This window comes from Dermacentor andersoni, chromosome 8, assembly GCF_023375885.2.
Source record: "Dermacentor andersoni chromosome 8, qqDerAnde1_hic_scaffold, whole genome shotgun sequence".
Classification (NCBI taxonomy): Eukaryota; Metazoa; Arthropoda; class Arachnida; order Ixodida; family Ixodidae; genus Dermacentor; species Dermacentor andersoni.
In genome coordinates this window covers 65,223,626-65,243,272 of record NC_092821.1, presented here as the reverse complement: position 1 = coordinate 65,243,272, position 19,647 = coordinate 65,223,626, and the positions used below count along the sequence as shown (strand labels likewise).

At 43.8% G+C, this 19,647-nt stretch overlaps 1 protein-coding gene, 1 non-coding gene and 1 pseudogene across 4 annotated transcripts in view; 1 reads left to right on the top strand and 2 right to left on the bottom strand.

The window, feature by feature from the left end:
* The first annotated feature begins 2,159 nt into the window (after positions 1 to 2,159).
* On the top strand, positions 2,160 to 2,234 carry TRNAS-GGA (transfer RNA serine (anticodon GGA)). Its single transcript has one exon. It is a non-coding gene; the product is annotated as a tRNA-Ser (tRNA).
* A 5,706-nt stretch (positions 2,235 to 7,940) lies between these two features.
* The window catches only part of LOC129386812 (uncharacterized), a 43,508-nt gene continuing 31,801 nt past the window's right edge, over positions 7,941 to 19,647 (bottom strand). For all 3 annotated transcript variants that reach the window (XM_072289715.1, XM_072289716.1, XM_072289717.1), the window contains one exon: positions 7,941 to 10,550. In XM_072289715.1, the coding sequence (XP_072145816.1) occupies positions 9,217 to 10,550 (1,334 nt within the window). In that variant the 3' untranslated portion in view covers positions 7,941 to 9,216. The remainder of the gene's footprint in view (positions 10,551 to 19,647) is intronic.
* LOC129386810 (uncharacterized) lies at positions 15,139 to 16,509 on the bottom strand (annotated as a pseudogene).

The following is a 19,647-nucleotide window of genomic DNA, read 5'->3' as shown; positions in this document are numbered from 1 at the left end:
ATATATTTCTGATCATTAGTTTTTCGAATAATAAATTACTATAACAACCTGAGAGAAGTTACCGAATTGCAATCTGGCATTTCGTCATATCTACTTATATAGATTACATACCTGAAATCTGTTTGCACACTTTAAATCTCCATTCAGCGATGTGCCTGCTTACTAAATTTTATCCAAAATAAGTTGATAAATAAAATGCGAAGCTTTCCTAGGACCCTCGTCGCTATTTAACAGCAATCGTATAACCAGAAGTCTAATGGCTGGAAAACTGAGAAGGCGGCTGCAGTCCATAAATCAGCTGATGTGCACTGTCCTGAGGACCACCACCCTATCTCAACTATCATTCCATGCAAACTTTTAAAACACCCTATATATTCTCACCTCATCAATTTTCTGGAAAGTAACTCATTCTTTTATTCACGTCAGCAGGGTCTTGAAAGAATATTTTATGTGATACCCAAGTTCTTTGTTTCATTAATGATTGGTTCGTCACTTCAGATCAAGCACTTGATGTTGACTTCTTTCACATTTTCCCAAAGCTCTTTGCTCTGTAGTCGTATTTTGCGTGTTTTACTCCGGCGTAGCAAACGGATAATCAAACTTAACACTGAGAAGTGTAAATCTATGCGCATATTACATACTGTAGACAATGGCAATCAATATATACTACTGAATGACACTTTGCTATCATAAGTTATCTCCTGACCTTCCCATAATTAATGATATGTCGGGGAAAATGCATCTTTATTTCACTACTAATGGTAATCGCATATTCAAATATCTAGGTTGTAATTTTTCCTCCTCTTCTGCAAACACTGACATTCTATAAAAACCTAGTTCTCTCAAAATTAAACACACATCTGCTATTTGGGATAAGAATTAGATATAGCTAAACCTTGCACTTGCCCAGGAAATCGACATTTACTGCATTTCCCTCAAAGCCAATGAAGGCCCCGTCCTCTCGCGCACTGTAAAAAAATGCAGCTACATCAGTCTGCAGCATTCTTGGGTTACATTCATCAGCTTCCAAATGACCTTGAGGCGAATTTTTTAGCACTTTTAAACCTGTCACTGGCACAGCCTAGGCAGCATGGTGTGCTGAAGATGTACAGGGGCGACCACTGCTAGCGGGAACACTGGAGCTCGTGGAAGCCCTCCGCGGAGTGCCACCAACTGCGCCTCATGAAGTCGTGGCAGACAACTCACCATAGCAGACAACTCGCCGGGCCTTCCGCAAATGGCTTTCATTATGCATGCGCCGCAACATTCATGAGGCACCGGTGACGAGGCTTTTCGCATAGCCATGCCTCCCGTATTCTCACAAGCATTCGTCGCTACTTTACATACACAAACAATGAATAAAGGGAAAATCAGACATCCACCCTTTCGTAGCAATTGCTACAAAGGAAACCCATACGGGTTCCTCAAAGGAAAGCCTCATAGTTGAAGGAAAATTCGTCCTGGTCCGGGACTCGAACCCGGGACCACCGCCTTTCCGGGGCAGCCGCTCTACCATCTGAGCTAACCAGGCGGCTAGCAGATGGCAGAGCGAAGTCGAATTTGTCGACAACACGAAGCAAAGGCAAGAGTTTGACGTAGTAGTTCTGCGGAAACCCGCAAGGTGGAGAGAAGTAATGAATAAAGGGAAAATCAGACATCCACCCTTTCTTAGCAATTGCTACAAAGGAAACCCATACGGGTTCCTCAAAGGAAAGCCTCATAGTTGAAGGAAAATTCGTCCTGGTCCGGGACTCGAACCCGGGACCACCGCCTTTCCGGGGCAGCCGCTCTACCATCTGAGCTAACCAGGCGGCTAGCAGATGGCAGGGCGAAGTCGAATTTGTCGACAACACGAAGCAAAGGCTAGAGTTTGACGTAGTAGTTCTGCGGAAACCCGCAAGGTGGAGAGAAGTAATGAATAAAGGGAAAATCAGACATCCACCCTTTCGTAGCAATTGCTACAAAGGAAACCCATACGGGTTCCTCAAAGGAAAGCCTCATAGTTGAAGGAAAATTCGTCCTGGTCTGGGACTCGAACCCGGGACCACCTTCTCATTACTTCTCTCCACCTTGCGGGTTTCCGCAGAACTACTACGTCAAACTCTTGCCTTTGCTTCGTGTTGTCGACAAATTCGACTTCGCCCTGCCATCTGCTAGCCGCCTGGTTAGCTCAGATGGTAGAGCGGCTGCCCCGGAAAGGCGGTGGTCCCGGGTTCGAGTCCCGGACCAGGACGAATTTTCCTTCAACTATGAGGCTTTCCTTTGAGGAACCCGTATGGGTTTCCTTTGTAGCAATTGCTACGAAAGGGTGGATGTCTGATTTTCCCTTTATTCATTACTTCTCTCCACCTTGCGGGTTTCCGCAGAACTACTACGTCAAACTCTTGCCTTTGCTTCGTGTTGTCGACAAATTCGACTTCGCCCTGCCATCTGCTAGCCGCCTGGTTAGCTCAGATGGTAGAGCGGCTGCCCCGGAAAGGCGGTGGTCCCGGGTTCGAGTCACGGACCAGGACGAATTTTCCTTCAACTATGAGGCTTTCCTTTGAGGAACCCGTATGGGTTTCCTTTGTAGCAATTGCTACGAAAGGGTGGGTGTCTGATTTTCCCTTTATTCATTACTTCTCTCCACCTTGCGGGTTTCCGCAGAACTACTACGTCATACACAAACAATGATCACATCATGCCTGCTTGAAAACATGCAAAAAAAGGTCTAATGGCGACTGGAAGCTGAAGGTACTGAGACTATTGCTGAACTGCCGAGACTTCCCACATGGGCAACTGATGAAGATGATAACCAAGTGCTGCTTGCTTCGTTGGAAGGCGCCAACGCAAAGATCGTACATGCTCACTATATAGGATGGGTTTGTTGCTGGATCCAACCTTCAGAGCTCTTCGAGACTACTACTGTCTACGAATATTACAGCAAAGGTAGTGCTGATTAACGATTCTGTTCTCTACAGCAGTGGTTTCATAAGGGTTCGCAAAAGCGTTTTCAGGGTCCACAGAGCCCTTGCGCATAAGTTGAATCCAAGAGTACAGTGTGCAGTGCATCAGAACTTCTGCAGGGCTATGCAAGGTGGTGCTTGCCAACCATGGTAATTAATCAATGAGGCCATATCATCACTGCTACCACATATATGGTGTTTTGCACGTGCCAGGAAACCTTTCTCTTAGCAGGGTTGACAAAGTCCATGTTCACAATCTGGTCACACTAGAGCATATAGCGTGACACCGGCTAGTTACGAGGGTACAAAAGTTCAATGGTAGAAAGTTCGGCTCCATGATAACAAGCGTCAAGGCAAGCTGTAATGCATTTTGTGTGGAGAAATTCTTGCATAAAGCTCCCGTTGATTTAACCAAGCTAGCCTGCCACCGGACACAGCACCCAGCCTATGGAAAATCAAACATAACACTGAGAAGTGTAAATCTAAAAGGACCTTGGCTTCTTTAAGGCTGCAAAAAAAAAAAAATGCCTTGAAAATGTAAAATTTTGAGAAGTCAACTATATCACTGTGCATCACCGCACCATAATTTCCCAATTTGTTTTTTTTTTTTTTTTGTTCTTAATCGATATGAATTTTCGCATCATCCCAAGACTCATACAGATCCTGCTGTAAATGTTCGCACTCTTGAAATGTATTGAAGCTTTGTTAGATTTTATTTTTCCACTTGTTTACATTTACCGACCAACTTGAGATTGCCTCCAGAAAATCGGGCATACCGGGCATTTACCGAGCGAATTAAACTCGTCAATATGTTTCTGTGACGTGCCATGTTGTCGCACCAATAAATTAGCTTGCACATTGACAGGGTGTCATTCTCATTGTAAATGGCCTGAAGCACCATGCAGGCTTGCGTCAGTTCAGAGCTAGTTGGCAACAGTCATTGGCTCCTCCCCAATGCGGGAGTACAACTCATCTTCTTACAGCACCTGACAAACTATTTTGTCGTTAGCAAGTACAGCACAGAACTAGATCCCGTTTGCAGCATTGGTGAACTGCTCCAGCCTCATTTCCATAAGCAAATGCCCGATGAGGTCAGTAGGTGAAGTCTACAGATCAGGTTGCTAGAGCTGCAATGATTGCAAGACGATGGCATTTCACGCTGGATCGTGAAACCTGCGTGGCTTCAGACTGTTCTCAGTCAAGGCCTCCATGCAGCCAAAGGCATGCTGACTGCAGAGATAAAGTCAACATTGTAGCATTTGTCACTGCACAAACATACCCCCCACGAGATAAAGCCCACGTGACCAATGGAGGTACTTGAGGGTCCAGATAATCCCTTGGTCCATTGGCTGCAAGAGTAATGTTGCGTTTGGTGGCAAGAATTCCACTTGTGTAGTTTTGAGGCCGTTGACATGGCTACGTGCAACGCAGTTGCCCATTGTTATTAGAACCTTGTGTCCTTGACACTACAACTTCCTCACCAGCTTCTGAATGCGCTCTTTGAATAGATGTTACATTATCCACTTTTTCTTGTTGGCTTCATACAGCATATGAACACGCACTCTCTAAGAACACCTCGACCTCGTTGACTTACCTATAACAAGCATCGGAACCTTTTCAATTCCCAGACTATTGCTGCCAAGGTGAAAGGTCAGCTGTTCCTTGTTGTGCTTGTTTGCCACGGTGGCAAGGGTCCCCAGCGAACGCAAGGGGTTCTTCAGGTAGCAAATCATAAACAAGCCAGACCCCTCCGGAGTATCATTTAAAATTTTATTGTGGCTAATAGCTTACTGCATCTTTGTTGGCGCGGACGTGCACAGATTTTAATTCATGCTTTCACTTTATTTCTGCAAATCCTGACCGAGGGCAAGCACGTGAGAAGCACCAGTGGCAGCTGCCTCATGCATATTTTCGAATTTCAAAATTGTTTTACATTTACACTGTAAACACTATGCATTCGTAATATACTTAAATATATACACAGGACAAATTTCATACCTTTTATAGAGAAGGAGGTAGCGAAATAACAATTATTTCTAAAGGTATGGATAGCCTATGCCTAGAGAATGAACATGTTGCTTTATGTTCACCTTGCCTCAAATTGCTTTGCATGCTTTTTTTACTCTGAAACAAAACCTATAGACTTCAGTGACCCCTTCAGCAGAGTCTCTTATCAACGGCGTGTGAAATGCACGTGAATTATGTGTTTCAGTATTGCTTCCTTCTAGTAAGCAATGCTACGGACTCAAGAAAAAAATTTCCAACAATTTATCACATTTATTAGGGATGGAAACATCGTCATTTGCATGCAAAGGTCATAAATATATAGAGGGTGTCCCAATGAACTATCAATCACCAAGATTTAAAAAGCAGCAATGCGTTACTCGAAGAAAAAGTAGTGCATATTGTTTCCAGTACAGTGGAGTGGCTGCAAGTAATTTTTTTGTTACCGAGATTTCATTAGGTCACTGTAATAAATTATCTAGCTCGAGACGTACAACCCTAAATATCACTGTCAATGAGGCATTTGTAGGCACAGCCAAGGGACATATAGCTACGGTATTGTCAGCGACATACTAATTGCACACTAATTTTTAAGAATTGATAAATACACATTGCGAAATATGGAGAATACCACCCGATTGCACCCCCACCCGCATCATAAAGCAGCGCCTTCCAACGTGCGTCTTTTCGTGCGCAATAGATTGGAAGGCACGAGAATGTAAGTTGGCCGGCTAGCTCACCTATTTCTCCACTCGATTTCTTTCTTTGGGGTTATGTGAAAGACCACGCTTATATAATCGAGACAGACATCAGATTTGCTGAAGAGAAGGATAATGGATGCCTGCCGTAGAATTCTTGTGTCGGCCATCCTGTGACATCCTCTATAGGCAGCAGCTAGTGTTCAACTGGGCTTACGAATTCATACATAATAAAGGCACAATGAAACTGATGTTTTTATACATTTTTTGCAGGAATCCCGATTGCAAATTTGGCTCGTTTAGGAGTGGAATATTTTTTTTCTTGAACGCATTGGTTTTGCCTTTTCTCTACACGTAGGTTGCTTCTCGGTCTGTATCGCTATTATTTTTTGTCACGAACATGTTTTTGCAGCATGCATACACTTTCATTAAAAATAAAACCGTTACTTTAATTGGCTTTGGTCTGAAGCAAGTTTCTGGTGCGAAATATATAGCTGCACGCGCCCTCTTTCGATGTGGTGCGAGCAGAGCCGGCGATATTGAAACATTCTATGGCCATTCCATAGCTTTTCACGTTTTGCGCGTGGTCAGAGCAGTACTTTGCCCGTGTTATCAAGGGGCTTTTGATATCAATGTGATCAGTCGGCCTTGACAGACGGATAATAAGTGTGCCGTAGAAATGAGAGGAAGGAATAGCTGCAAAATGAGAAACCTGCTTTTCGTGCTCCTTCCGTACGATTGTCAAGGTGATGTGCTCTCTTCAGGTTTGCGACAGGCATGCAGCTGTTTTCGATCAGCTTATTTGAGGGTGCTGCTTTACAGTGTGGATGAGAGAGCAGTCTCATGCAATTTTTCATATTTCGTGAGGTTTCTTTGCCAGGTGGAGAAAATTGAATAGAGCTTCAAACATACGAAATTTTGGTAATTCTTGTACAATGACTCTATGGAGCGCGTGGCGGTACCACGGCAGAGCCCAAATATTCGGGAAAGCACAAAAAATCAGGTCTCTGAAAGATCGGTCGGCGAACATATCATTATGCTGCGAAAAAGAATATGTTCGAATTTCACTTAGTGCCAGCAAACATTTTGTAAACCATTTTGCAATTCTTATGCTGCAACCGCATGCACCTGAATTACCAAGAAATGATTGGGCCTTGGTCAGGTGTCGGAAGATACCTTTGGCACATTCCTTTTGTGCTTGCCAAGTGTACTGGCTGAGTGAATGTGGAGGTAATCCTTAGAGTGGAACTTGCCAGAAAGAAAGATATTGTCTCACGCGTTTACCAATTATATGTCGATACATTGAATCCGACTATGCATCTAAACTAGTGGTGTGAAAAATTAATTTTTAAGATTAAATGGAATGCAGATCCAATAGTGTCAGAAGCAAAACAAGTCAAATGTAGAATATGTTTCAAATAGTTTTCAAAAAATGAACAGCTATTATCAAAATATGTATAAAACAATGTGCATATCCGGCTGTTGATACGATTGGCAAGTTCCCGTCGTTCCCCGGGATTTTATGAAGCACTGTTTACTAAAAGCACAATTAGAGCATACCGAACAAATCAGGAATTTGCCCGCACATAGCAAGAGCAAACAATCCCTGTATAGCCAGGAAAGTGTAGTTTCCTTAGCAACGTATACAGCCTCTATTAATCACATGATCATATTTTAAGCCTACGTATGCTATGGCCACAGGTGTGAACGGAGTTACACACATAATGCCTAAATTGTTTAAAGGCTACTGCAAAATATGTGTTTACAAAGTGCCCATTCAAAGCATCAAATATTCACACTAACTTAATCAAAATAAAAACACTTCTTGAATTTATTATCTTAAGAACATGCCCTGTGAACAATTTTGTTGGTGAGGAGATTCCTCACGAGAGAGTTCCACAACTGCAATTCGTTAAGAACTTTTACAAATGTCAAAAAACATGATTGGCCCAAATTCTTGCCTTCTGCACATGAACATATGATACAGTGCAAGTGTCTCTGTATGCTCGATTTGAAATTTAAATTTTATATTAATATTTCTACATTTATGTCTCACCAGTGGTTACATGAATGCCGATACATTTCTTGAAATAAAATGTAGGACTGAATTAGGCATGGGGCACCTGACATTTGACTCAACACGTAAATTGCTTGTGTATATTAGTTATAATAAGTGCCTTATGTGCTAATAATTTACTTCCAACTGCTGTCACTCAACTTCTTTTGCAGCCCTGATAGAATAAGATACTAACATTCTCATTCAAGCACTAAAATACCAAGAACAGACAATGAATACTCATTAAACAAAGGGTTTTATTTGGTGCTCTGATGAAACAAACAGTGGAAAGCTAACTTACTGAACAATCAATTGCTCTAAGAAAGAACCCAGTTGCAAAAAAATGCAAAGAAAAACCAAACAAGCGTGAATAGAGTAAGATCAAAAGAATCTCCAGATGAACCACGTAAACCGGAACCGAGAAGCAACAAACACACGAATTGGCCTAGGAGAACAAGTTCACATGTACCAAACGAGAATACTAGGATAAAAGAAAGGCAAGCAAAGAGCTTAGAAGCAGATCAATCAGATATCTGTAGTGTAATAATAATTATTACAATGACGATACATAGTTCGTAGGGGCATGCAAACAGTATTGTTTCAGAAAAGGCTGAACGTGGATGATTTTTCGAATAGTGAAAAGCCACAATATAACAAAACAAATTGCTGATTTTACCGTCTTCATTATATCAAGGTTTAACTTTGTGTTTACATTTTTTCTCACCTATAACGGCTTTGTGTGGGACACTTCTCAATTTATTTTGCTCTATTCTTTCTGACATGCTGACAAAAGATCTAGAGCAAGCATGGCAACCTGAAAAACGTGTTCCAGGACTCCTTTAAGAGCACAACGAGACATTTGTGCTACCTGATGCAGAACACTATGCAACATGCTACACGTCTGTAGATTTGTAATTTGGATTCTAGTTCAACATGGTTGTTCATCTACCCTACAATATCATAATGCTGTGCTCTCTTATGTCTGCTCAAGTGATGAGACCGCGCAAAAGACTTGGAGCATGTATGGCCGGTCACCTGTATGAATGCACTGGTGTACCTTCATGGCACTCTTCAAAGAGAAGCTCTAAAGGCGTGAAGGGCACTGGAATGGCTTCTCGTCTGTGCGGGTGTGCAGGTGCTTCGTAAGGCTGGCCTTTTCTGAGAAGCTCCGAGAGCATGAAGGGCACTGAAATGCCTTTTCCTCTGCGTGGATGTGCAAGTGTCTCATAAGGTTGCTTTCTTCTGATAATCTCCGAGAGTATGAAGAGCACTGATATGGCTTCTCACCTGTGTGGATGCACAGGTGTGTCATAAGCTTGCCCTTTTCTGAGATGCTCTCAGAGCATAAAGGGCTCTGATATGGCTTCTCACCTGTGTGAGGGCACCGGTGGCTCAAAACCTTGGCTTTTTCTGAGAAGCTCCGAGAGCATGAAGGGGCACTGGTATGGCTTCTTGCATGTGTGGGTGTGCAGGTGTTTCATAAGCTGACCTTTTCTGAAAAGCGCCGAGAGCATTAAGGGCACTGAAATGGCTTCTCCCCTGTGTGGGTGCGCAGGTGTTCGTTCAGGTGTCCCTTTCGCGTGAAACTCCGAAAGCATGAAGTGCACTGATATGGCTTCTCGCCTGTGTGGGTGCGCAGGTGTTCGTTCAGGTGTCCCTTTCGCGTGAAACTCCGAAAGCATGAAGTGCACTGATATGGCTTCTCGCCTGTGTGGGTGTGCAGGTGTGCGCTCAGGTAGCTCTTTCGCGTGAAACTCCGAAAGCATGAAGTGCACTGATATGGCTTCTCGCCTGTGTGGGTGCGCAGGTGTTCGTTCAGGTGGCTCTTTACTGAGAAGCTCTGAAGGCATGTAGGGCACTGAAATGGCTTCTCACCTGTGTGGATACGCAGGTGTTCGTTCAGGCGGGTCTTATGCGAGAAGCTCTGAGAGCATGAAGGGCACTGATGTGGCTGCTTCTCGCCTGTGTGGGTGCGCAGGTGTTCGTTCAGGCGGCTCTTTCGCGTGAAACTCTGAAAGCATGAAGTACACTGATATGGCTTCTCGCCTGTGTGGGTGCGCAGGTGGGATTTCATGCTGCCCTTTACTGAGAAGCTCTGAAGGCATGAGGGGCATTGAAATGGCTTCTCACCTGTGTGGGTGCGTAGGTGCTGCATAAGGCTGACCTTATATGAGAAGCTCTTCGAGCATGAAGGGCACTGATATGGCTTCTCACCAGTGTGGACGCGCAGGTGGGTCACAAGGTTGGAGTTTTTTGAGAAGCTCCGAGAGCATGTAGGGCACTGAAATGGCTTTTCACCTGTGTGGGTGCGTAGGTGGCTCCTAAGTTTGTCCTTTTCTGAGAAGCTCTTCGAGCATGAAGGGCACTGAATTGGCTTTTCTGTGTGGGTGCTCAGGTGTGTCATAAAGCGTCTCTCTCGTGAGAAACTCCGAGAACATGAAGGGCACTGAAATGGCTTCTCCTGTGTGTGGGTGGGCAGGTGGCAGTTCAGGCCGGCCCTCGTTGAGAAGGTCCGAGAGCATGAAGGGCACTGAAATGGCTTCTCTGTGTGGGTGAACAAGTGTGTCATAAGGTGTCTCTCTTGTGAGAAACTCCGAGAGCATGAAGGACACTGATATGGCTTCTCGCCTACGTGGGTGGGCAGGTGCTCTTTCAGGTAGGCTTGTTGTGACAAACTCGGAGAGCATGAAGGGCACTGAAATGGCTTCTTGCCAGTATGGACGCTAGCATGTGTTTCCAGGCGAGACAGTTCATCAGTCTCACAGCCACATAATTGACATTGGTGGAGGCGTCCCTGCTTCAATTTGTCACATCTGGCAGTTCCCAGAGGAAAAGAAAGCCTCGATGCTGCAAAAATAAAATAAAAGTAAAGGTTGTCAAATGCCAAAGAAAGAACAGAGATGCTAAATTTAATTACACATTTTGCGTTTCTTAGTTCTGAAATCTTGAGGGTAATTCCAAGTATGATTAAACAAAGAACACCTAATGGCACTTCTTAATTTAGCCAATATTTTTGCATCTGAATGCTTCACGACCGTCTGTGAAGTGCACCAATAAAACTTATTTTTTTTTGGAAAGCCAAAAAATTACAGTGACAGAATGTGAGGTGTTTGAAGGCTTTTGTAGGTTTATACAACCCTTTGAGAAAAGTTTAAACATGCTTTGACCCAGCTTGCTCTGCCATCCTCAATAAGCAAGTATGCCCTACTGAACAAGACAGTCAAAGGTCGAGAAACGGCATGAGAGCTTTTTGTGGGATTTTATAAGTGGTTTGTAGGGGAGCTAAACACTCTTTAATAGCTGGCAGAATTGTGCCAGCCTGACCTTCCACTTTAGATGTAGTAGCCATTGCATTTGCAGGAACACTTTCAACAATAGTCACAGGGACCATGGAAAAAGGCAGCACAGAATCAGTTTTGAATCATTTCCTTCTTAATGTTTGCCCAAATGCTGCAGCAATGGCAGATTTTGCTTCTCTCTGCCCTCAACTCGATAATTTCTACCTTCACGGTCAGCAGCAGACTCTGCCACTTCGCCTAGACATCATGCAACAACGAAGAAAACATGTGCAAAAACAAAACGACCACAATAGCTGCGGAAGGAAGCATAGCAGTGCCGGCCTGGATAACTTTTTCTAGGGAAGTGCCGACCTGCGGCTTGGGTGTGTGGAAAAAAAGTTAGCTACTTTGACCCTATCTATCTCACTATGGCGGTAGAGCTGCGCAGGCGCAGATCGGCTAAACCATGTTCTTTTTGGGTAGTGTTGGCAGCTCGCACGGCCACCGCATATGTAAGTGAACTTCTGGGGCATTCTTATGCTTCTTGAAATTCAGTATATCAGTAGTGGCCATTTTTGTTCTATGTAACCATATTTTTTGTGATAATTTCTAGTTATAACAGCATTTTAAGAAATTGTTCGATGTAAGGAATAATTCGATGTAAACATGTTTGACATTTAGAAAGGTTTGACTTTACACATCAGATAGGTCAGATTCTTCATCCTTGCAAATATTGTGCCCCTTTGTAAAGAACACGTAGAAACACATTGGTCCCACTGGACTCCTAAACCATCGCTGAGCACAGAACCAAGAAGTATAAATGAATGCATTGGGGTGAGGAAAAGTGTTAAAATATGTACGTACCACAACATTGTCATCTTTATTTTCCGAGAACAGGGTTATGTGCATTTACTAAAGATGCTGTTTTTGTATATGTATAACATGTGAGAACGCATGTTCCTGGGATGTTCATTTCTGCAGCAATTAATGATAGAAGAAGTTAAGAAAGGCCCTCCATTGTAGTTGTAAACCTTAATTGGCCTGTTACAAACTTTTCTGTATCTGGGTTATACAGTACATAGCATAGATCTATGCTTCTTAGCTGGAACGCAAAGGAATGTCCAAAACATAGTGTGTAAGTAATATCCTACGGCATCATGGCTAATCATTTGCCTGGTTTAACTGTTTGTTGCATCCGTCATCGCCACTACTTTCTCCTTTCCCCTGCAGCCAAGAGGGCGACTGCTATTTTTTTGGGTGAGTGCATGTCCCGAGTGGCAAATGAGGGGGCCCTCAAGCTGCTCTCCTCTGCCGTTCATCACTGACTGTGTGCACCTCCATTCCTCTGTATGGTTCGGCATCCACATAGCCGACATCCTCGTCTTCATACACCTTGTTAAATGTCTTGATTCTTCCCGTTTTTCTTCCCGGGGGATACTCTTTATCCACACTGCACGCTAGTGCCGTGACTTTGATGTTGTTTCATATCTGCAACGATATTCCTTCCTTGCCTGTCTTGACTCTGTTTGTTCTTCCTGTCAGTATCCCAGGTTTCTCAAGTTGTCGTTTTCTGGCTTGGTCAGCTTGAGTCTCTCGAGTTGGCTAATTCTATAGGCCTTCACCAGCTATTCTGACATGTTGTGGACTGTGTTGGTACTGGCACATGCTATTTTGGAGCAGCTAGAAATGCATTTTATAGCAGTAAACTGACAATCGGAGGAGGTTGCGAAAGCAATTTGCAAACTATAATAATCAGTTTTTACATTGGACAAGCTACGAGAAAGCAGTAGGTGGTCACTCATTCATAAACTCAATCAAAACACTAAAAATAACCCACCCCTTCATCGCAATGCTTACGATAGACTGTGACGAAGTGCTGGTGCCTAAGATGAGCCTAAAAACCACTTCAGTGGCTTAGAAAAGCATGGAAGCACGTAAGCGTGGTACGACAAGACTTCGGAGAAGTTTTCAGAACATTCAGCGCAATCTTGCCCCTATGAATGAATTAAGATGGATCACTCTGTGAAAAACAACTGTGCTAATAATGCAGCCAGCCTGATATAGGCAAACCTCCTTCTCTACCTCTCTAAATACATTTGGCTATATTTATTGTTTACTTTTTTATTTTTGAATTCCTACAAGGATTTCTTCTTCACATTATACAAGTCCTTTAAAGTTGAAGTATCGGTTATTTTGATAAAACAAATGCTGTCTATACAAATAGTTGCTTGCATAGGTAGTTTCTCTGCTCTGGCAAACAACCTTCGAACAAACAGAATGGCAAACAAAAATGTTGTTTTTCTTTATTTTATGACTTACGGTATCTATATATCTGTATTAAAAATTTGAATGATCCTATTGAAGAAAACTAATTTTGTTTTATTCTTCAAAAACAGTTATGTTCCAAGATAAATATTAAATTTGACACCCAGTAGGATAATTTCACGTTCAAAGGAGGGGGTCTCAACGAAAACTCACACCGGTCCCGACAAACAGCCCTACAATTGACATACTTTATTATGGGGAAATGTCAGCTGATGGAGGGCAGTAGTGCAATTACCATACGCTCTGCCAGAGTTCTAGGAAGGCCTGCTACATGATGACCTACATCACATAGAGGGTTTGTCTCGGGATTTTCACCTTTCAATGTTGCATTAGCATTATGAACCACCAACCAGAATTATAATTTCTCGCAAGAACATCAGAGTAGTTGCACGGGAAGTCAAACTGGCAACCTTAATGGCAAAAATAATTTAACAGTTTTTACAGCCCCAGCGGTATGAAAAATTTACTTAATTTTGCCCAGTGCTGTGCTTGACTGATATACTGCATGCTTGAAATACCATGATGATGGACACCAAGGAGGTGGTTAGCTCTTGCTTGTCTTGCAGCTCTATGCAAATTGCACACAGTCGCAAAATGTAGATACAGCAGAACCTCGTTCATACGTTTTGGAAGAAAGCACAAGAATAAACAGTCTAACTGGGAAAATGTACGATCCTAAGTAACTAAAAAAGTTTGAGACAACTTTTGTTGACATCTATGTAATACAAAGCGTCGCGCTGATCATTGCGGCACGAGACGCTGATGCATTTTGTTGTTTTCCTAGTGTGTGGTGTTTTCAGAGGGCGACTGGAAACCGAAACGAAGTCTAGCTGGTGGGCGACGCCTGATGCCACCGAAGCGAAATGTGGTGCTCACATCACACCGCCTGCAGCAGGAAACGATGCCACGTTTGGATTATCACCTACTAAAGGTGTGCAGCTTGCTACCAATGGCACTGCGCACCATGCGCTGTAAAACAGATAGGTGACGATGTTTATCACAATAAGTTTGGTGGTGATAGCTAAGAGTGTAGGATGCAACAACCCAAGCGGAGATTTGAAAGGTACCAGAGAAATAAACTGTGTGCGTCATCATTATTACGCGAGACCAGACAGCCATATACTGTTCTCGATCTTGCGCGCCTCGCACCTTCTCTTGTTCACATGGAATCTTGCGGCCGGAAAACGTATGGACCCTTTTCACAGCGATCCCATGGGCGCTGCCATGTTTGATCACATGGTGGAACGTCCATTACTTGCCTCAGCTGCCTACGTTGCCTCTGCATTTACAAAGGGTGTGTATGGCGGCAGTGCAGCTTAGCAAACCTCTGTTTCGGGAGATATCACAGATAGTGACTGGATAGATGACACAACGCTCTGGCAAAGCTTCAGAGAACATGCAAAAGAACTGTGGAAGCTGATTAAGCTTCCACAGTGGGGGCGAGCGACATATATTGTGCTTGTTCTAACAGCGAGGCTCAATATGTATTCCATGCTAGCCAAACTTTCTGCTCATGACTTGAATCAGGATTAGCATATTTTTCTTTTCGTTCTTGGCCAATATTTTTGAAACACCGGCTCGTAAGTTTCCTTGGTGGGGTTACTATCTGATTATTTCTGCTAATTGCTCGGAGGGGTGCTAAGTGCTGATAGATTTGTTGTTGCTGCGTGCAAGGCTTAAAACGTAGCCATTTCGTACATTGTAATACCTTGTAGCAAAGATCACTAGTACCTCGCGTACTCTTGTGGACCGTAATAAAACATTCAGCTTCGACCATTCGTGTGCTATTGGTGCAGTCCATCATTTATTGTGCATATATGGCGCGCATATATTCAAATGTGTGTCCATTCACTTACTGACACGTTGGCAATACAGTGGGCGTTAAGGTTCTGTGCCAGTTGGGGTAGATATGTGTAGATACTGCGTGCGAAAGATAGAGAATGGCAGTTGTGGGACACAATGTCACCATAGCGACTGAATGATCTTTCTGCATCAACAGAGTTGATCGGCATTGACAGGTATTTAAGGGCAGTGGAAGAAAGCGTAGGAGTGAGCTGTTCCATTCCTGCACAGAAGGCCAGAACATCCAAAATCCACACCTGGATTTTCTTCTTTAGAAATAAACAGCGCTAAGTCCCTGTCACTAGACTTGAGTTCTTCGACAGACTTGAGGTACACTTGCCATTCAGCAGCTAGCGCTGGTGACTCTTTCCCAAGTCCAGGCACACCTGCCAACTTTGACATCTTGCACTCCCGACAAGCACCTGACACTCTTGAACTTCCAAGCGTCAGATTTCTCCAAGTATAGTAGCACTTTGCTAGCTGCATTACTCATGGCAGCCTTTATTTTATTTGCAATCTGATGGGCCTCATCATGTGCAATGTTTTATTTCTTCAGTTGTGTTTCAAAATCTGCCTGTGCAGCTGCTTCCAAATATCCCCAGAGTACAAATAAAGCATTGTATGCTTTATGACAGGCTACACGCTGACCCTCAGCTGCTTTCAGCAGGCTGGCAACTTTTTTACCAAATATTGCAATGCATCGCATGCTGTACTTAAGCTCAGTTGAGGACTCATTCAAAAGTTCCAGGAGAGAATCACCGCATGCAGTTTCTCCATACCTTTCATGAACTTGCCTTAGCAAAGAAGGATAGTACTCAAAGTATGCAGAATGCTGCTCAACAGCTTCAATCCACGAATTCCACCTACTGTTGACAGGTGCTGGAGGTGTTCTCGCACACTGAATCCTGCACTATAAAAGATGAGATTTATAGAAAGCTCTCTTTCTACTCAACAGCCGGAATGCCCTCTTCATACAGGCGACAAATTTGTCCACTAAGGGAAAGAATACCTCCAATGCACGGCCTACAATGTTTACTGTATGGGCTGCACATGTAATGTGAACAGCACCTTCGCACAGTGGCTTTATGCATTCATTAAATGATTTCACCATATAAGCAGCATTATCGCTTACAAATCGCTTACGCCCTCGAATTCAACTCTGTACTTCTTCAGTGCTCTCGTTACAATGCAGCCTACACAGACGAGTTCACTTCATCCACGAATTTAACTTCCACAAGTACAGGTTGTAGTGAAGCACTCGCGCATCTGGCTGACTTGACGAACAACATGTTCACAACCGATTTTGATCGGTCATTGGTGGTTTCATCGGTAATTATGGACACCATGGTATTTTGAACCATAGCTTTCAAAGCTGTTTCGTGCTTCTCGAACAATTCTGAAAGTCGGCGGCAGAGCGCATCAGATCCAGGCACTTAACCGCCGTTCTGAACGTGTGTCTGTAGAAACGTTCTCAGTTTTGGATTGTCCGCCTTCTCTGGGGGAATATTCGCAGATATTAACACATCCAGGGATATGACCACAATGTCTTGCCTCGTCTCGCCAGCGGTAATTGCAGATTCAGCGTTTGCAGTTGGCTTTGCTTTCTCGGCATTCCTGAACCCCCAGCAATGTCTTCTGATGATTCCTCGCCACTTTTTCGCTTGGAAGAGTTTCTTGCTTCTGCATTCTTACGATGACGGTTGCTCTCGATGTGCTCGTCAGTAGTTGCTTGCGCCGATGGTCAACAGCCATCGCACAAACTCGGCAAAAAAGGACTGCTGCATCTTTGTAAAAGCTGGCGTTCTTGTATTCTCGAGCACGTTCTTTGGCTGTCTTGCTCAAATGAGGTCCTGCGGGAGCCATCTTGATTACCAACTCGAAACACAAAGCAAACAGTAAGATGACGCACTTTCTGTTGAAGCAAACGTTGGATGGATTGATGACTACGGCTAGGCCCTTTGATTCGGGTGGCGGCTGCGCCACCTAGCCAATTTTTTTATAAGGCGAGAATATTTTAATATGAAATTAAATTTCTTCATCTGTAAAAGGTGCTAGGGCAATAGAAACCCTCTTGCTATTAATTACTAAAAAAATACCACTTTTCCGTCATCTTAGCAGCTTTCACTTGATGTGTCATTTTTTTACGCGCCATCTTGTGAAAACTGCGAGAAACAACGTTACGCTGCTGCTTCAAAAAGCAACTTTTCTTTTTTTAAATTACACTTCTGCGAAAGAACATCAATTCCATGATTTTTCACGGAATCGCAGAATCCAGGAAAGCTAGGGCCTCTAATCATAAGTGTGTGGTGCGCTTCCGATTCCACTACACGCTGTGAAGCAGATAGGTGAAGATGGTTATCACAATAGCATTTGCTGTGATAGCTGTGAATGCTGCATGCAATGACCTCTTAAGATTTGCAGGTGATGAGCAGCTGCAGAAGCTGGCGAGCTTCCTCAGCGCGCTGAGGAAATTCTTCGGCATTGGTAGTTAGCCACTTGTCGTCTTGATTGGCAGCATAGTGTCCAGCACTGTCTGAGCTTCGTGGCCATAATGTCCTGGCGCAGCAGCAAGCACTTTTGGCAGACGGCCCAGCGCACTTGTGCTTATAATATACCATGCAAATTTCAACTTATATAGTCGATACGATGTGGAAATGGGTTTGTGAGAGGCCTACCTTATAAGTGTGGTCAGGAAATGACACAATGCTCCTCCACACTGCAACACACAAAGGGCGCTACAGACGGGTTCGTTGTTAAGGTGCAGAAAAGGCACCGCAGACAGATTGTCAACAAAAGAGTGTTTGTTAACCCAGCATGCAATACAGCGCAAGAGCCACAACGGCTTATGTGCAAAGCCTCACTGCAAGACCAATCAGTACATGCACCTGCACTTAACATGGCATCATGCAGTGTACCCATGTCATGCCATGCACATTAGGGAGTTTTCGAATAGAGGACATAAAGGTTTCGCGGCTGCAAGAAAAATAAAACAGCGTCAGAGCCACTCCGCATGCATGAGATGCAATCAGGGTTTTGCATTTGTGTCGGCAGCTATTTCAATGAAATAGCACAGCCACCCAAGCTCGACGCAAAACTTTTGCATCAACAAACCTGTTGTCACCCATTGAAGTTGCAGCTCTCGCTGTGTACCACATTTGACCTCATTCACTAAGAACATTTTAAAATATGCACCTCGTGCGATTCTGATGAGAGTGGCTGTATTGCAAAGCCTTGTTATCACCCATCAACACATAAAAAGCTTAACTTTAATCCTAAAATGCGACATCCTCCTTCGGCAAACTCTGTGGTACCATGCAAGTTCAATGAACACCGAAATAAAGTGACAGCAAGGCAGTATAGTAGCACTACACTGTACTTCCATCAGAGAAAAATGTGGCAACGATGAACCGGACGGCTCTGACGGGCCCATAGAGTATGGATGGGAGTCTGCTTCCTTCTATGATGATGATGATAGCATACTGTTGAATTTGATTTCAGTTTTTGTAGCTGCTAAACATAGCTGAAAGGAGGGATTCGCTCTTGTACATGTTTTGGTGCAGGCTAGGTGCAATATTTGCTAAAATGCCGTTTTGGTGCAGCATCGGACAAAGCCATGTTCTCGACACAGTTTGGCACAATTGGCACAGCTGTTGCACTGATGCATTATGCTGGAAATATCGAACAACACACTATACAGCCTCTGAAACTTTGGTTAACATATCAAATTGGTCATGCAAGGGAGGAGCGCAGGGTTTGCTCAGCATCAGTGCACTTGCTAGCTGCAGGCTGAAAAGTGATGATGTCCTGTTGCCTAAGCAGTCTGCACACAGTGTAGTGGAAGGAGTTCAAAATAGACAACAGTCCAAGGATAAAACAGTGGTACAATCCAGGCTCAATAGGGGAGGCTTCATTCGGTCCACCACAAGGTTATAACACAGCTGCTGCTATTTGCCATGCTCCTTTCCATGGAGCACAGGAACAGTGCTTGAGGACAAACTTCAGTTTTGAAAACTCAAGGAACACTTGCGGTGCAGGATGAGCGCAGATTTCTCATATTCTGCTAAAGAGTAGCAGGATTCGGTGCAATTGATGGGGCATCAGCAACACTGTGCTAAGCATCACCCAAGCTAAGCAGCTCTTCTGTTCTTTTTTTAACCAGCGTTTCGGCATCTGGAATGCTCAAATGATGCTGTATCAAAAAGATTAAGCTGAAAACACACTCCAAGTGTTTAAAACAGAGTTATGTCAGTGTGGACAACACGAAAGGAGTCCACAATCGTGCAGAACCATCAGAGTTCACGGATCAGTCCTTTGTCTTTCCCTCCACTGAACACCACCGTCATGGTATTGTTAAAAAGCTCAAGATTCCGCCTTTTCGTTCATGCACTCCTCGCACAAGAGCAACTGCAAGAAAAAAAATCAGGGGCCGGTCTGACAAATTTTTCATTGCAAGCAGCCCTGCTGACGGCTCATGATGCCACCAAGCCGAGAGAAGCTTC